The sequence below is a fragment of the Pimephales promelas genome, chromosome 18, assembly GCF_988280905.1.
Source record: "Pimephales promelas chromosome 18, fPimPro1.hap1.1, whole genome shotgun sequence".
Taxonomy (NCBI): Eukaryota; Metazoa; Chordata; class Actinopteri; order Cypriniformes; family Leuciscidae; genus Pimephales; species Pimephales promelas.
This window is the reverse complement of record NC_142786.1, coordinates 15,998,429-16,012,389: the sequence shown is the minus strand read 5'-3', so window position 1 is coordinate 16,012,389 and position 13,961 is coordinate 15,998,429. Positions and strand designations below refer to the sequence as shown.

Here is a 13,961-nt window from a genome sequence, read left to right as displayed (position 1 = left end):
TTGCATTGCAATTTCCTCTATATCTAAATATGTTTAGATCTTCACAGTGAAGGCAGGGTAACACTTCTGAAATCTCTGTGTAAACAATGAGTGACTTACATGCGCGAGAGATCACTTCCGGCGCTCACGCCCTCAGATCATTTGGGTGTTGCTGTGGTTACAAGAGGTAAAAACGATATAAATACTGTTCGTTTTCTCACACAAACCGCTCGTTTCTTGTCTTAGGCCATCAATGTGTACTTGCATTTACGAGTCATTAAATCATGTTTAATCTGGACTTCTCTGTGCATGCTCTTTGAGGTGGTGACCATAGACCTTCATTATATGACTGACAGACAAGAACGGTTTGACCTAAAAATATCAAAATTGAAACTACTGCGGAAACAAAGACACCTACATCTTGAATACCTTTGAGGTAAGCTAAAAAATATCAAAAATTACTCACTGCTGTTTACTAGCTAGTAGAATTACTCTATATTTAATGAATATGCTTAGGGATGTCCCGATCCGATCCACGGCATCGGTATCGCGCCGATACCGGCCCAGAACGCTAGATCGGAGATCGGAGGGGAGAAAAAAATATGAGCGATATCCAGTTTAGCGGCGCAGCCTGTCACGTGATGATTGTTGTGTTTAAGCACACGCGCGCAGAGAATCACTCTCGCTTTTGCGCACGGATTCTAATGTAATCGGATGATTCCACCCACAAAAGCTGCATTTCAGTCTTTTCAGAAATTCATTGGCTATCAGAAAATAGCGTCATTTCATTCTCTATTGCAACTGGATAGATAAACTGTCACTCAAAGAGAGAGCGAAACTGGCGCGCGTAAAGTTTGAAGCGAAATTTACGCGCGTGACGCGCGTCAGAATCAAAATCCGTTGGCGGTCATTGTTTTTATGTCGACCGAGCATTCATCAAGAGAGTTACCGCTCTGTATTTACTCTGGATAGCAGAACAGCGGCGTGGGGATCATCGTCGCCGTATATTTGTGTCCACCGGACCCTTCGGAGCCGAGCCGTTTGGCGAGTTTCACCATTTGCTCGCTCCAGGAGCTGCGCTGGATGACGGCCGCTGTCAGCGGTACTTCCGCCTGTCACGCGCCCAGTTTGATGACCTGTTGTCCCGCATCTGAGCGAGGATCACCCTCGCCCGGCCCCTCATCCATCTAATCTAGCTGTCATTTATTTTTGTTTTGATAATAAATAGAGCCAGCCTTCAAAAGTTATTAACCTGTCCTGTGATTTCTCTCTCTCACGTCCAGACACGAATTTATGCACATATGTTGATATATATATAGCGCGCTATGTATGTTATGCGCGCAGTATGTCTCGCTCTAGATTCCGGGAGATTTGAACTAATTTGCGGGCATCAGGGAGACGCTATCAATATGCGGGAGACTCCCGGAACTTCCGGGAGACTTGGGATGTCTGTCTTTACAACATAATACTATTTCTAGATATGGAATGAATAACATTCAATACAAAATGAACATGTCTCCATATAGAAATAATGTTTTAAGTGATGAAACATTTGCTTTGTTGTGCATAATCCCACCATGCATTTAGTCATATTAACAAAATAATTTATTGAAGCATCCAGACACTTCACCACGTGAGCAAGCAGCTAGGCTCCTGATTGGTTAACGCGGCGCGTCAAACGCGTGAATGCACAACGCTCAATTCGCGCCATTCGCGCCAACTTGACGCGCAAATGAGGCGTATTCGCGTCTTCCGCGCCGCGCTCCACGCCTCATTCGCGCCGCAGGAATTTTTCTTGCATTGACTTAACATTGAAATCATTCGCGCCTGACGCCCTATTCGCGTCCGGTGTGAACGTAGCATTAGTGCGTCGTAGTTGTGATAGCGCTGTCGGCTAACGCGAAATGCTACTATTTACATTCCATGGATGTTTATTCATATATACAATTGTTTTGGACTAAAAACTTCTTCAAATTGGATTGTATGGACGCTTTACAGTGAAACCAAACCATTTTTGTTGGAATGTGGACTAACAGATGGCTAATTGGTGAGTTTCTTCCAGTTTGTGTTGGTTTGTTTTGGCTGTTGGTGGTCTGACAAAGAGACAGATTGTGCCCGCTGTGTTGAATGTATCTTAAAGTGGTTTACGTCGTTCGAATCACGAGTTTCTCAGCTTTCCAAAGATATGTATTATGTTTACTTTTGTGTTTGTTTTGTTTTGTCTTTCACAAAGTTAAACCTATAAACCACCCTGTGGGCCGTATACGGCACGTCGGACCACGAAAAAAAAAATATCGGACTAATATCGGTATCGGCAAAAGCCAACGGTGCGGCATCGGTATCGGTATCGGAAGTGAAAAAGTGGTATCGGGACATCCCTAAATATGCTACAGCTCGTGCTGCCGCATCTGTGCATGCAGTTGAACTGCGCACCACAAACACAGGATAACGGCTGACAGGACAGGAAAGTTATTTTTCTGTGGTGAGAGACTTTTTAGTTCCTAATGAAAATAATGTTATAACAATGACACTGACATATAGCCTGACAACATTTCATCTGACCTCTGATGAATCGGGACAAGTTTTTTGATCTGACGGGAGTGACCCCCTCAGAAGGGTGTGAGAAACACTGCTTTAAGCCATTCCTAATCATCTCTAATAGAGTGAATATGTTGAATTTGTAATGGAATATGTTGCACATGTTTCCAAAAAATAGCTGTCAGTTTACTTTCTTATCTGTTGATTTTAATCATAAATCATAGTCCTACATTGCTGTTAAGAATAGCTAAAATACCCCCTTGAGGCTGTTTACAGCCTTCTATTTGTCATGTTGTATTATTTATTTTGGCCATCGGTATTGGTGATGGATAATGGCCGATACTTGTTTCAGTGATCGCCGGTGATCAGCCCCTAAAATCCTGATTGGAGCACCCTTACTGATGAGAGTAGATGTTAAAACTTCATGCTGATTTATACTTGGCTTTCGCCAAGGTAAGCTAAGATGTAGCTTTACAGTAACCTATGCTTCTCCATCCATTTACGCTTCTTTCCATATGGTGGTGTGACTCCCCCCTTCTGTCTGGCGTTAACAGCTGCAGTGTACTTGCCGCGTCAGCGCACACGATGGCTGCAACTACAGTGTGATCTCCCTAGTGGACCACCACAACAACCGTCTGGATTGAGCCGAGTAGGGGACATCTCTAGGGTCTTCAAGTGGGCACCTTCCGTCCTCAGTGTTTCGTCGACTAGCCCACGACACCTCAAGAGGGCTCGACAGTGACCCTGACATACTAGAGTCACCCCCCTTCGTCCCCCACTCAACTCAGCCCAGCTTACTGACCCCTACAGAAACCTAACCACAATCACGCTCAACCCAACCATACGCGCCAACCCGTTTGATAATGGCTGTCGATCCCCACTGGTGCGTTATAAAGCAGTTTCAGTGACAAACGGTTCCGAATGGCATACCACCTACCGCAAACCACAATATCTGGCCAACCATCGTCATTCAAACAATATACACAGGAACGTAATGACTGTAATTTCTGTGCAACCTATACAAACAGACTCTTCAAGAATTCTACGAAACCGTCGCATGGTGGCATGTACATAGCCAGCTAGAATCTTTCCTTCTCAACCACAGCCAGTTGATGCTCCTTTCTGCTGCTTCAGATAAGTTCTTTACTGTGCGACGCAACTCTTGGCCACTAAATCCGACGTCTCTGAGGAACCGGGTTGTAGAGTGTGCCACAAAACCTCGACAACCCACAACCACTGGATAAACTTGGACTCTCCATCCTCGCTGCTCTGCCTCAGTGGCCAGATGAGCATATCACATTTCTTCCTCTCATATGCTTCATCTACCGCATCCTCCCATGGCACTGTTAGCTCTATTAGCTGAACAATGCGTGCTGATCCAGACCACAAAACAATATCTGGTCGTAAGTTAGTGGTAGCAATCTCAGGTGGAAAAATAAGCCGTTGATCAAGATCAGCCAGCATCTTCCAGTCCCTAGCAATTTCCATTTGTCCTGGGCGAGAAGTGGTGTTAACACCTTTTCTCGGTGGTTGCTCGCCTGGGCAGTAACATCGCAGTACTTGGTCATGGCGCCAAGTAAAATGACCTTTGCTAAGAGCCACCTTACATCCTGTCAGAATGTGCCTTAATGTGGCAGGTGATGAACAGAAAGGACAAGAGGGATCCTCTCCTACCCAGAGGTTTAGGTTCTGCGGTGATGGGAGGACATCATATGTTGACCTTATAAGGAAACTGATCCTACTCTCTTCCATTGACCAAAGGTCTTGCCAGCCCAACTTGCATTGTTCCACACTCTCCCATCTCATCCACTCTCCCTGCTTGGCCTGGGAAATGGCCTTTATACACCTCATCCTCTCCTCCTGCTTTCGCACCTCGCTGACTACCAGCTTCCTCCTTTGAGCTGGGCCTGCTTAGTGCCATTTAGGAGGAGCTACACTAAGCCCAAAACACCCTCTTCCATGCTGTACCTGTCCCACAATATCTCCAATTTGAAGGGCAGCCTTTGCCTCTACTACAGATTTTTCTGCTGACCACTTCCTACCAGTTTTTAACACAGGGGCTGCCTCCCTTACACATTTGTCACGTGACTCTACTAAGGTCATTTCCAGCCTGACCTTGGCACACTTAAACTCCTCGGTTAAAGCAGAGACTGGCAGCTGGAATATTCCTTTACTATAAAGTCCCACTCTGCTGAGGCAGCGTGGAACTCCCAACCATTTCCTGATGTATGAACTTATTAACGCTTCCAGCTTATCCAATGTTGTCAAAGAAACCTCATACACAGTCAGTGGCCACAGCAACCTCGGCAGTAGACCAAACTGAAAGCACCAGAGTTTTAGCTTGCCAGGTAGAGCACAGCTGTTTATGCTCTTCAACCCTTCCACTGCTTGCCGTCTAACTTCTCCCACTCGAACTGTGTCCCTTAGATCCCCATCGTACCATCTGCCGAGACTCTTCACTGGCTTCTCAGAAACTGTTGGTATATCCTCACCATTAATGAAGAATGTTTTATCTACTACCTTTCCTTTAACTATCGAGATACTCCTTGATTTAGAGGGCTTAAATTGCATTCGTGCCCATTCAATATTATCTGTTAACTTCCCCAATAACCGATTAGTGCAGGCTACTGTTGTAGTCATGGTTGTCATGTTATCCATGTATGCTCTGATTGGTGGTAGTCACATCCCAGAAGCCAAACGCTCTCCTCCTACTACCCATCTTGATGCCCTAATGATTACTTCCATTGCCATAGTAAAAGCCATTGGAGAAATGGTGCATCCTGCCATTATTCCGCGTTGCCATGCGGTGCTGAATTTTGGAGTTGAGAAACTAAATTGCAAATCTCCAACGTAGGTTTTCACTAAATTTGTTATTGACATTGGTACTCTGAAAAAATCGAATGCTGCCCACAGAAGCTCATGTGGCACTAAACCATATGCATAAGCCAAATCCAGGACTGTCACATGGAGATCCTTCCTCTCCTTTTTTGCTGACTGAATTTGTTGCCAGATAACATTGATATGTTCTAAGCATCCTGAGCACCCTGGAATGCCCGCTTTTTGAATTGAAGTGTCAATGTAGCCATTCTTTAATAGGTAGGTGGACAATCTCTGGGCAATAATGCTGAAGAAAAGCTTACCTTCAACATTTAATAATGAAATAGGACGAAACTCGCTGATACTTGTAGCATCTTTTTCTTTAGGTATAAAGGCCCGTACACACCGGGACAAATATCAGTGCGCATTATTCGTCAGCATTTTTCAACGCTTTTTTTGTGTTCACACCCAAGTGTTTTCCGCTGACGATGAGAGTGAACATGCAAATTCATTCCCTGACGATGGCGCTTTATGTAAAACAAATAGTAATAGAATACTTTACTAGGGTGATCATATTCATGTCTCAATGTTTTATTATGACAGATAAAAAAAAACAAATGAAATAATAATAGAAATAATGTCTTCTGTATTAGAAAAATAAATATATAAATAATAAATAACTAAAAGAAATGCCTCCAAATGTAACAAAAAATAGCTCTCACAAACTTACAAAAATGAACTAACAAAATCTATTTATATCTTTAGTTTTCATCCTCGTCCACCTTGTTTGCCCATCTCTATTTTGCTGTAGAACTGATCTTTCCCAGCAGTTTTTTTTTTTTTTTTTTTTGAAAAACATGACATTTTCATCACTTAAAAAAAGCCAGGACAGGACGTGGAAACAGGACATGTGTAACGCAAAGTTGAGAGGTTGCCCAGAGATAAAAACATAGCACTAGTTGTCGGATGAACAGATGCACGAGAGACGAGAGTTTTCGTATTTCCCCGCGTTTAATAAAACCACTCAAACGTTACACTCGTCCTCATACATGGGGATCGAGCGAGAAATAAAAACACTAACAAAACATCTGGTCACAATAGAAAAATAAAATAAAAGAAAGAATACAAGGATTCGGCTGAGCGGTTCTCCTCTCCTCACTTGTCAAAATCTAACTGACACTACGCACACTATGCGCAGTTCTCATCTCAACTCAGATTTCTATAAAGCACAAAGTGACCGTTTTACACATGTCCCGGGAAAACAGGACTGTTGGTCACCCTATACTATACTATTATTACAGAAATACTAATATAAATATTATAGCTCTTTATGCTCCGAGACCAGAAACTCAACATTCATCTTGCCCATAGGTATCTTATCTCTTCTTTGCGTTTGAGCGCCCCCAAGTTGTGTTTTACTGTAACTTCAGAAGTACCAGACACGTGAGCAAACCCGCCAATCTCATTGGTCGGATAGGTTTTGACGCGGCGCGTCAAACCAAAAAAACTAACCCGAGGCGTTTTTTTAAAAATGACGTGGCGTTTTTCGCGTCAGTGTGAATTGGCGCCCATTGTTTAGTCACGAGGCGTTAAACGTCGACGAAAACCGCTCACGAAATTCGTCCCGGTGTGAATAGGCCTTAAAGACTCCACCTGCTCTGCGCCATGCTCTGGGCACAACCTGTTTTTCCCATGCCACTTTCATCAATTTCCACAAAATTTGCAGAACTCCTGAAGCATTCTTATACACTCTGTACGGGAACTCCATTAGGCCCTGAAGATGATGAAGCCCTTGCCTTTCTCACAGCCTGCTCTACCTCTTTCCACTTAGGTGCACAGACCTCCATTTGGTATTCTGGTGGGTTGATGGGTGGTATGTCTGATGGAATTGACATAGGCTCATGCACTGATCTATATAGAATGACTGGATAGCTCATGACGTCATAAACAGTGAAGCCACCGTGCCGCCATATTGTGATTCCCTAGTGAGCTCACGCGTTCTATTGAATCAATAGGAAATTGTATGATTTGACTGAGAAAACATTGCATAACGGGACACCGTTTTAAAATCTAAAGTCTCCCTGAACAGTCTTACAACGCAAACATCCTAAACATTTAAATGGGTATTTGTTTTAAGTGGAAAATTATTCCTGCTTATTAAAAATTAAGTATATGTGTATTGTGAACTTAAAATATAGCTCTTTCGGATTGTGTTTTACATATAGATCTGTTCAAGTATTTGATTAGTTAGTAAAAACATGTTCAGAAAATGAATATACAAATTGAATGGGTTAATGTACGCCTGTTTCACCTCTTATTTACCCATACACTGCACACGTTTGTGGTGCGTTCGGCTGCGACATGGCTACCGGAGCTGTTGGAGCTGATCGCGCCCACTCTAGTCAATGCATGTGAGTGAACCAGCCGTGACGCGGCGCGTTGCTAAAGATAGGCGCCGAGTCTTTTTTCGACGGACATCACGTACAAGTCACACAGTCAAAACACTCTCAATTTCAAAATAAACATCCTGTGCAGACTCAGTTGTATTACACACCAATATGCCATCCTTGGTAGAAACCATTGTTTAAAGGTCCATTGCGCAACATTTCATGTTAAAAATAGCCGTTTTCTAACCCATACATGCTTAAACAATCGCCTGATGGGCTGAATGAGACCTTCTCTGATCACTGAGATCGCCTCTATAATCCTGTACAGTAAAATAAATAAGAGGGATTAGGGCTCGAATCTGAGACTGGCCGTGACGTCATGCGCGTTCACGGTCGCCTGGCTATGTGCCTATGTCTTGCTGGTAGTGTATTCACTGCCATTCTCCGTATCAGAGAAGACAACTCGAGCGACACAACTTCAGTCAACTTTCCACAAAAGTAGAAAATGGATTCAAAGGGGCTGTTTAGCCGACACCTGGTCACTTAATGCGTTTTCTGTGATCGGTTAGCTATTCATGAAAAGACCCTCCGAAACGCATTCGAGACAGATTTGAATCCGATCGCTCAAATCACTTGAGGACGTGGTCTGGGCCGCATTCCAGACAAAACTGGACAAGTGTAAATGCATCTGGTTGTTGAAAGCAGGCTATAGGTTATGTCATGTTATTTTAGTCATATATGACGACGCACATCACCTCAGATGAGCAGCTGAGCGCCTGTTCATCAATCCAGCGCGCCGCAATCTATCGCAAATCAAAGTGAAAGTAAGTCGCAGACTCTTAACACTACCATCTTCATTAAAAGTAAAGAAATTAACTGATCTTTACCAGGGCTGTTGCCGCTCTCTCTTATTGCTGTCTTTGCTGATTTTGAAATTAGCTGATGATTAATAAAATGCAGCTCATATCTGTTGCTTTCGGTGACGTGCACTTCATGAATTCTGTATATAGCGCGGGAATTGAAGATCAGATTATATCCGTTTTGCAAAAACACATTTATGTGACCAGGTGTAATGGAATCATTTTGATAAATCAGATAGCTATCCGATCTGAGAAAACGCATTGTGGCCAGGTGTAAACAGCCCCAAAGAGACCGGCTTGTGGTTCATTCCAAACCCCAACGCAAACTCCACGTGAGACAAAGAAAATACAACTTCTGTCTGTCCAGTGCCAGTCGTCGGAATAAGACGAGAGTCAACATCGGGAAGGCTTTCAACAAACGGAGAGATCTCCGCGCAGTCTGCTCTAGGCTCAAACGGGTCCTATACAAAATAATAACTTGTACTGTTCATGAACGTGTTTCCATAATTATACAATCATACGTGGATACAGTAAGCACATAAAACAGTTCAATATGGAGATAGTAGATGGAAACAAAAACCGAAGTTTTCTACTACCCCTGTTTTCCCCTCACACACACACACGTGTGTACTCGAATGCCTTTACTTTCATATATTTTAAATGACCTGCAGATTTATAACTGTATTACCTCATTATGACTGTTACAAAAGATGTGTGCGGCACAGTGTGCGGCTGATGCTCCTTTTGGTTATGAACTTTTACAGTCTATGGTTATGAACCGCTCGTGCAAACGTGCGTGTGTGCGCTAGGGGTTTCATCGACTAGTCGACTGTCACAACCACTAGTTGGCGCTGTTGGCCTTAGTCGACTAGTCGGAAACAAAATGATGACATATATATAGATATATTTTTTTTGTTAACTATCCCTTTAAATACAAGCGGCAGTACTATACTATAAGCACTATAAGGCGCACCTTCAATGACCTATTTTAGAACATTTTTCAAACGTTTGACTGGGTTTGCATTATGCATCCACTAGATGTGCTAAAGGGAATGCAGCGAGTGCGCGGTGTCGGAGGTGAGGCGTTTATTTAGTAAGCGTGAGCGCGCTGGGGCGTAGTTCTGCAAAAATCAGATACTTACGTTTTGCTCCTTTAAGGTAGAAACCCAAAAATCAAGAAAAAAACACGTCGGATATCATTCCCGCACCCAGTCTATTTCTGCTGTGCTGCAGGCGCTGAAATAAGCTATGGAAATAAGTGACAGCGCATGGTTCGTGGTCAAACTGAACACAGATTGACATGAAAATATAGTTAATAAATAAATTTAATTAAAATAATAATAAGTAATGCATTGAATAATACGTTTGTTGGGTTTAAACTTGAATATGTCTGTAAAAGAATGCATAGTAGGCTATAAACCTTTTTTAAACAACACTGAACACTGAAATATAAATTACTATATATTGCCTGAAATTACAACCTGTGGGCAGTTTTTTGTAGATCCTTTTGTGGACTTTGTTTAACACTTGTTTATGCACAGTGGGTCCTCAAGTGCTGTCAGAGATACTATCTAACGGCCATTGGAGCCCTCTGCTGGTAGGGAATCGTAAGATGGCCGCTCGAACACTTCCGGTGGCTTCACTGCCTAGTGGCAGTTTAGAACGTCATGAGCTATCCAGTCATTATATAGATCAGTGGGCTCATGCCTTTTTGCATCTGTATGCGTTTCCTCCAAATATCTCTCTAGCTCAACCCTAGATGTTCCTAAAGTGCTATTCTTCTCACTGGTGAATAACTTCTTTACGAATTTGAATGGGTCTTTATAGAAATTAGCCCTCGCACGTTCCTTCTTTTTGTAGCGTTTCCTTAGGCGCTCAGCTCTGCATAATGTTGCTAGCTTGTCTTTTATGGCCCTTTGTAAGAGATTGAGTCCCTCCTTCTGGCTTTGTTCTGCTCTTTTCCATTGCTTCCTCAGCTATATCCTTTCTCTAACTAACCCTTCAATTTTCTGCTGCCGTCTAGACATTACAGGAGTTGTTTGTGCTTTCTCCTTCCTTTTTTCCACACCAAACCTCTCTCTTCCATAAGCGTAAATGATGTCCCCAAATTTATCCAGCTTCTTTTCAACTGTACCAGTTAATCTTTCCAATGCAAAGCATAGATCTGTGTTTACTGTGTCCCATGCAGCTTTTTCACAAGCTCTTGGCCATCTAAATCCAGGCCTATGCCCGTTGAGGTTCTTTTCTCTCTTATGCTGGTTAGTCTGACCGGGTTCACAAGTATGAATATGTTCACCACTATCTGCGCAAGCCCTCCTCTCCTCTATGACAGGGGTGCTGATATCCTGCGAGCTGTGGTTTGCTTCGTGTCGCTGGATTTCATTCGACTGACTTGACTGACTTCGTAAGAAGTACTGATCAATGCGAGGCACTTGTCCCTTCTCCCTCAAGCATTTCATTTTCCCTTGATGAACCTTCAAACCCCTGACCGTTGTCGCCTTGCTCCAGCCACAGACACAAACTTGGAGTTCAGTGACTTAACTAACTGCAGGACTTGAGCTAGTCTTCCTCTCCATACTCATATCCATTTCCATCCCTAAGTCATTAACCATGTTTTCCAACACTGAGTCATCTTCTGCCCCCACTCTCGCAGACTCTAGGGGTATTTTCCTCTTTAATTTCTCAGAGGCTTTGGGCGGGTGTCTCCAGCATCCTGTAAACACGGAGCTGGATACTGCCGACAAGGGTAGCTAACCCTTACCAGCCCCAATTGGGGTCTTTTTCCTCCTGTCAGCTGTCTCTCCAGGCTGTCACAAGGTCTTACTAAACATGTAAAGGGTGATTCCGCCAGGATCAGAATCGAGAACCAGTGTTCTAAAAGAAGTGTTCTACCAAGTCAAAGATAATATAAAGTTTTGTCTATTGTTTGTGTATGGAGAACAAATTATACTATCATAATATTCTGTATTTTTTTTTTCTAGCAATCCTTTCTGGCCAGGCCATGAGTGACAGTTCGTTCAGTCCAGAAGCGTCAGTGCTGATTCCTCCTGGAGCAGAACCACTGAGCAGCACACGACTGTCCTCGCTTTCCAGACAAAGTGGAAAACCTTTGAACAGAGAAAGTCAGGCTTTCTGGCTCTCAGATATGTCAGATCTCGAGTCACATGATTCTCATATTTGGAATAATAGTGAAATTTGTAAAGAGTTACCCATATTGTCTAGTACTTGTCTTTCTGTCGTGGACAATAAGGCCAATCCAGAGTTAATATCTGAAAATCAGCATCAAGCCACAGATATTGACTGTGATGTTTTGCAGTCTCAGAATAGCCCTGTTCGTTCTCAACAGGAAAACCGGAGGAGTGTCACCTTCAGAGGAACTATTGATTATTTGCCCATTATCGGACAAGATGATCATCTGCAATTCTCTCTCGATCAGTCTAGTGATCTTACATTAGATCTTTCTGAATACCCTGATTTCCTTGATAATAAACGAATGGCTGCTGTGTTAAAGAATCAGGGAATCGATGTCACGTATCCCGATGATGTATTCATTTTTTCCAAAGAAGTCGACACATTGGAAGATGAATTTGATAAGACTGTTGTGGGGCCTGTACCACATGATGATGATGATGATGATGATGATGATGATGATAACAATGATGATGATGAATTTAAGAGCATCATCCAGCCCCTCATTAGTAGTGGCTCTAGCGAGTACAATAGCTGTGGCAGTGACCCATACCAGAGCCCAACTGAAGGTTCTGTGGAAAATGGGTTTCCCAGTAGTAAAGACAATGGAAATTCTCCTTTGACCCAACCCGGGGCCCAGAAATCCGAATCGACTGTAGGACAGAGTGGTTTAGTTTTTAGTGTTAAAAATGTACGGCTTTCCTTTGGAGATGGAAACAGACACCTGCCAGTAGGAGTAAGGGGTCATATTGAAGAAGCGAGTTTATCTGCAATTGTCGGAAATGCTGGTAAAGTTGAGGTGGCCAGTAATGAAACTGTTTTTCCAAGTCCATTTGTCACTGGGAGAACAAGGTCCAGATTGAGTCATCATTCAGAGAGAATAAGCCAAAAACTGGCCTCCTTACAAACCAGCTCTTGCCTCTTTGAACAGACGCTACCCACCGTTACCCGTTTGCGACGCAACACAGTCAAGTCATCATATGGTACGTCAAAGAACAATCTTGACGAAGACGGCTTCAATGGAGAAAGAAAAATGGTGGATGTTGACTTGCAGTTGAGCTCTCTGAAGTTATCTGTGAGCTCAGATGGCCAAAGCCAAGCTGATACTCAAATATTATCCGAGAGCATGGCTGACACTGTCTTAATTTCTGAAAGGAGTGTTGAATCACAATTGGAAAGTAGTGCCAGTGAGGCTTGTAATAAGGTAATCACTACTGTTTGTTACAAAGGGTTAGTAGACCATTTGACTGATGTACAAGAAGTGAAGCAAACCACAACAGAAACATCACAGCTCAACCATACACCTGTAGGAAACAAAGAGTGCTGTGTTTCATGTGGACTTATTTCTCAAGGGTCTTTGCCATTTAAGGTAAATAGCTCACAATCTCCTTCCAGTTTGACCTATGAATCCCCAAAAGCACAGAAGAATCCATGTGCTAATTCAGGGCGCTCTGGATGTACACCTAGGTATAGCATGAGCCGACTGTCAGTCCACTCGTCACGGCAGACACTGGCAAACCTTTCTTGCACACTTGGTGGACAGCCTTTAACTACTGATACAGATGAACTTGTGGAATACCTTTATACTGACACTGAAGAGGGCCATAAGCTCATTGAGACCCATGTTCCTCCAACAGCCAATACCTCCTTCAGTTCTAGCACAAGCACCAGTAACTTTGAAGACACACTTCTCTATGATTGGCGCTCGCTTCAGCTCGGGTCTACAAGTCCAGACCGCAACAAAGAAAGCTGTCGTCCCAAACAGGATGATGTTGGAGTAAGTGGCTTAACTGACAAGGAACTCAGAAACAAGTTAATTGAGATGGGAGAAGATCCAGGACCCATAAACAGTCAAACCCGCCCACTGTATGTGCGGAAGTTGAAGAGATCCCTTCAGAACCCCAGAGTCCCTCTGAGCCCCACTAATTTCAGTGGTAAGTACACAAAATAAAATGCATAATGCTAAGGTACTTAACATATGGCCCATGCAGGGCTCCAGACTGCCACCAATTGGTTCTATTTTGCGACCATTTTTCCTGACGGTGCAACCAAATTTAGGTTGCGCTGTTTAGGTTGCGCTGTTGCAAATTTAGGTTGTGCTGTTGTTTAGCAGCGAATGCTAACAAAATTAAAGCGGAACGAAAATGCATTACTCATTTATGCTTCACAGACCGTTTCTTAGTTCGGACTA

The 13,961-nt window shown here is 43.2% G+C and overlaps 1 protein-coding gene and 1 pseudogene across 2 annotated transcripts in view; one reads left to right on the top strand and one right to left on the bottom strand.

Annotated features, from left to right (window-relative positions):
- Positions 1-13,961, top strand: part of ankle1 (ankyrin repeat and LEM domain containing 1) — a 72,223-nt gene that overhangs the window by 39,549 nt on the left and 18,713 nt on the right. For both annotated transcript variants that reach the window (XM_039654214.2, XM_039654211.2), the window contains exon 5: positions 11,563-13,704. In XM_039654214.2, the coding sequence (XP_039510148.2) occupies positions 11,563-13,704 (2,142 nt within the window). The remainder of the gene's footprint in view (positions 1-11,562; positions 13,705-13,961) is intronic.
- Positions 2,367-5,088, bottom strand: LOC148970965 (uncharacterized; annotated as a pseudogene).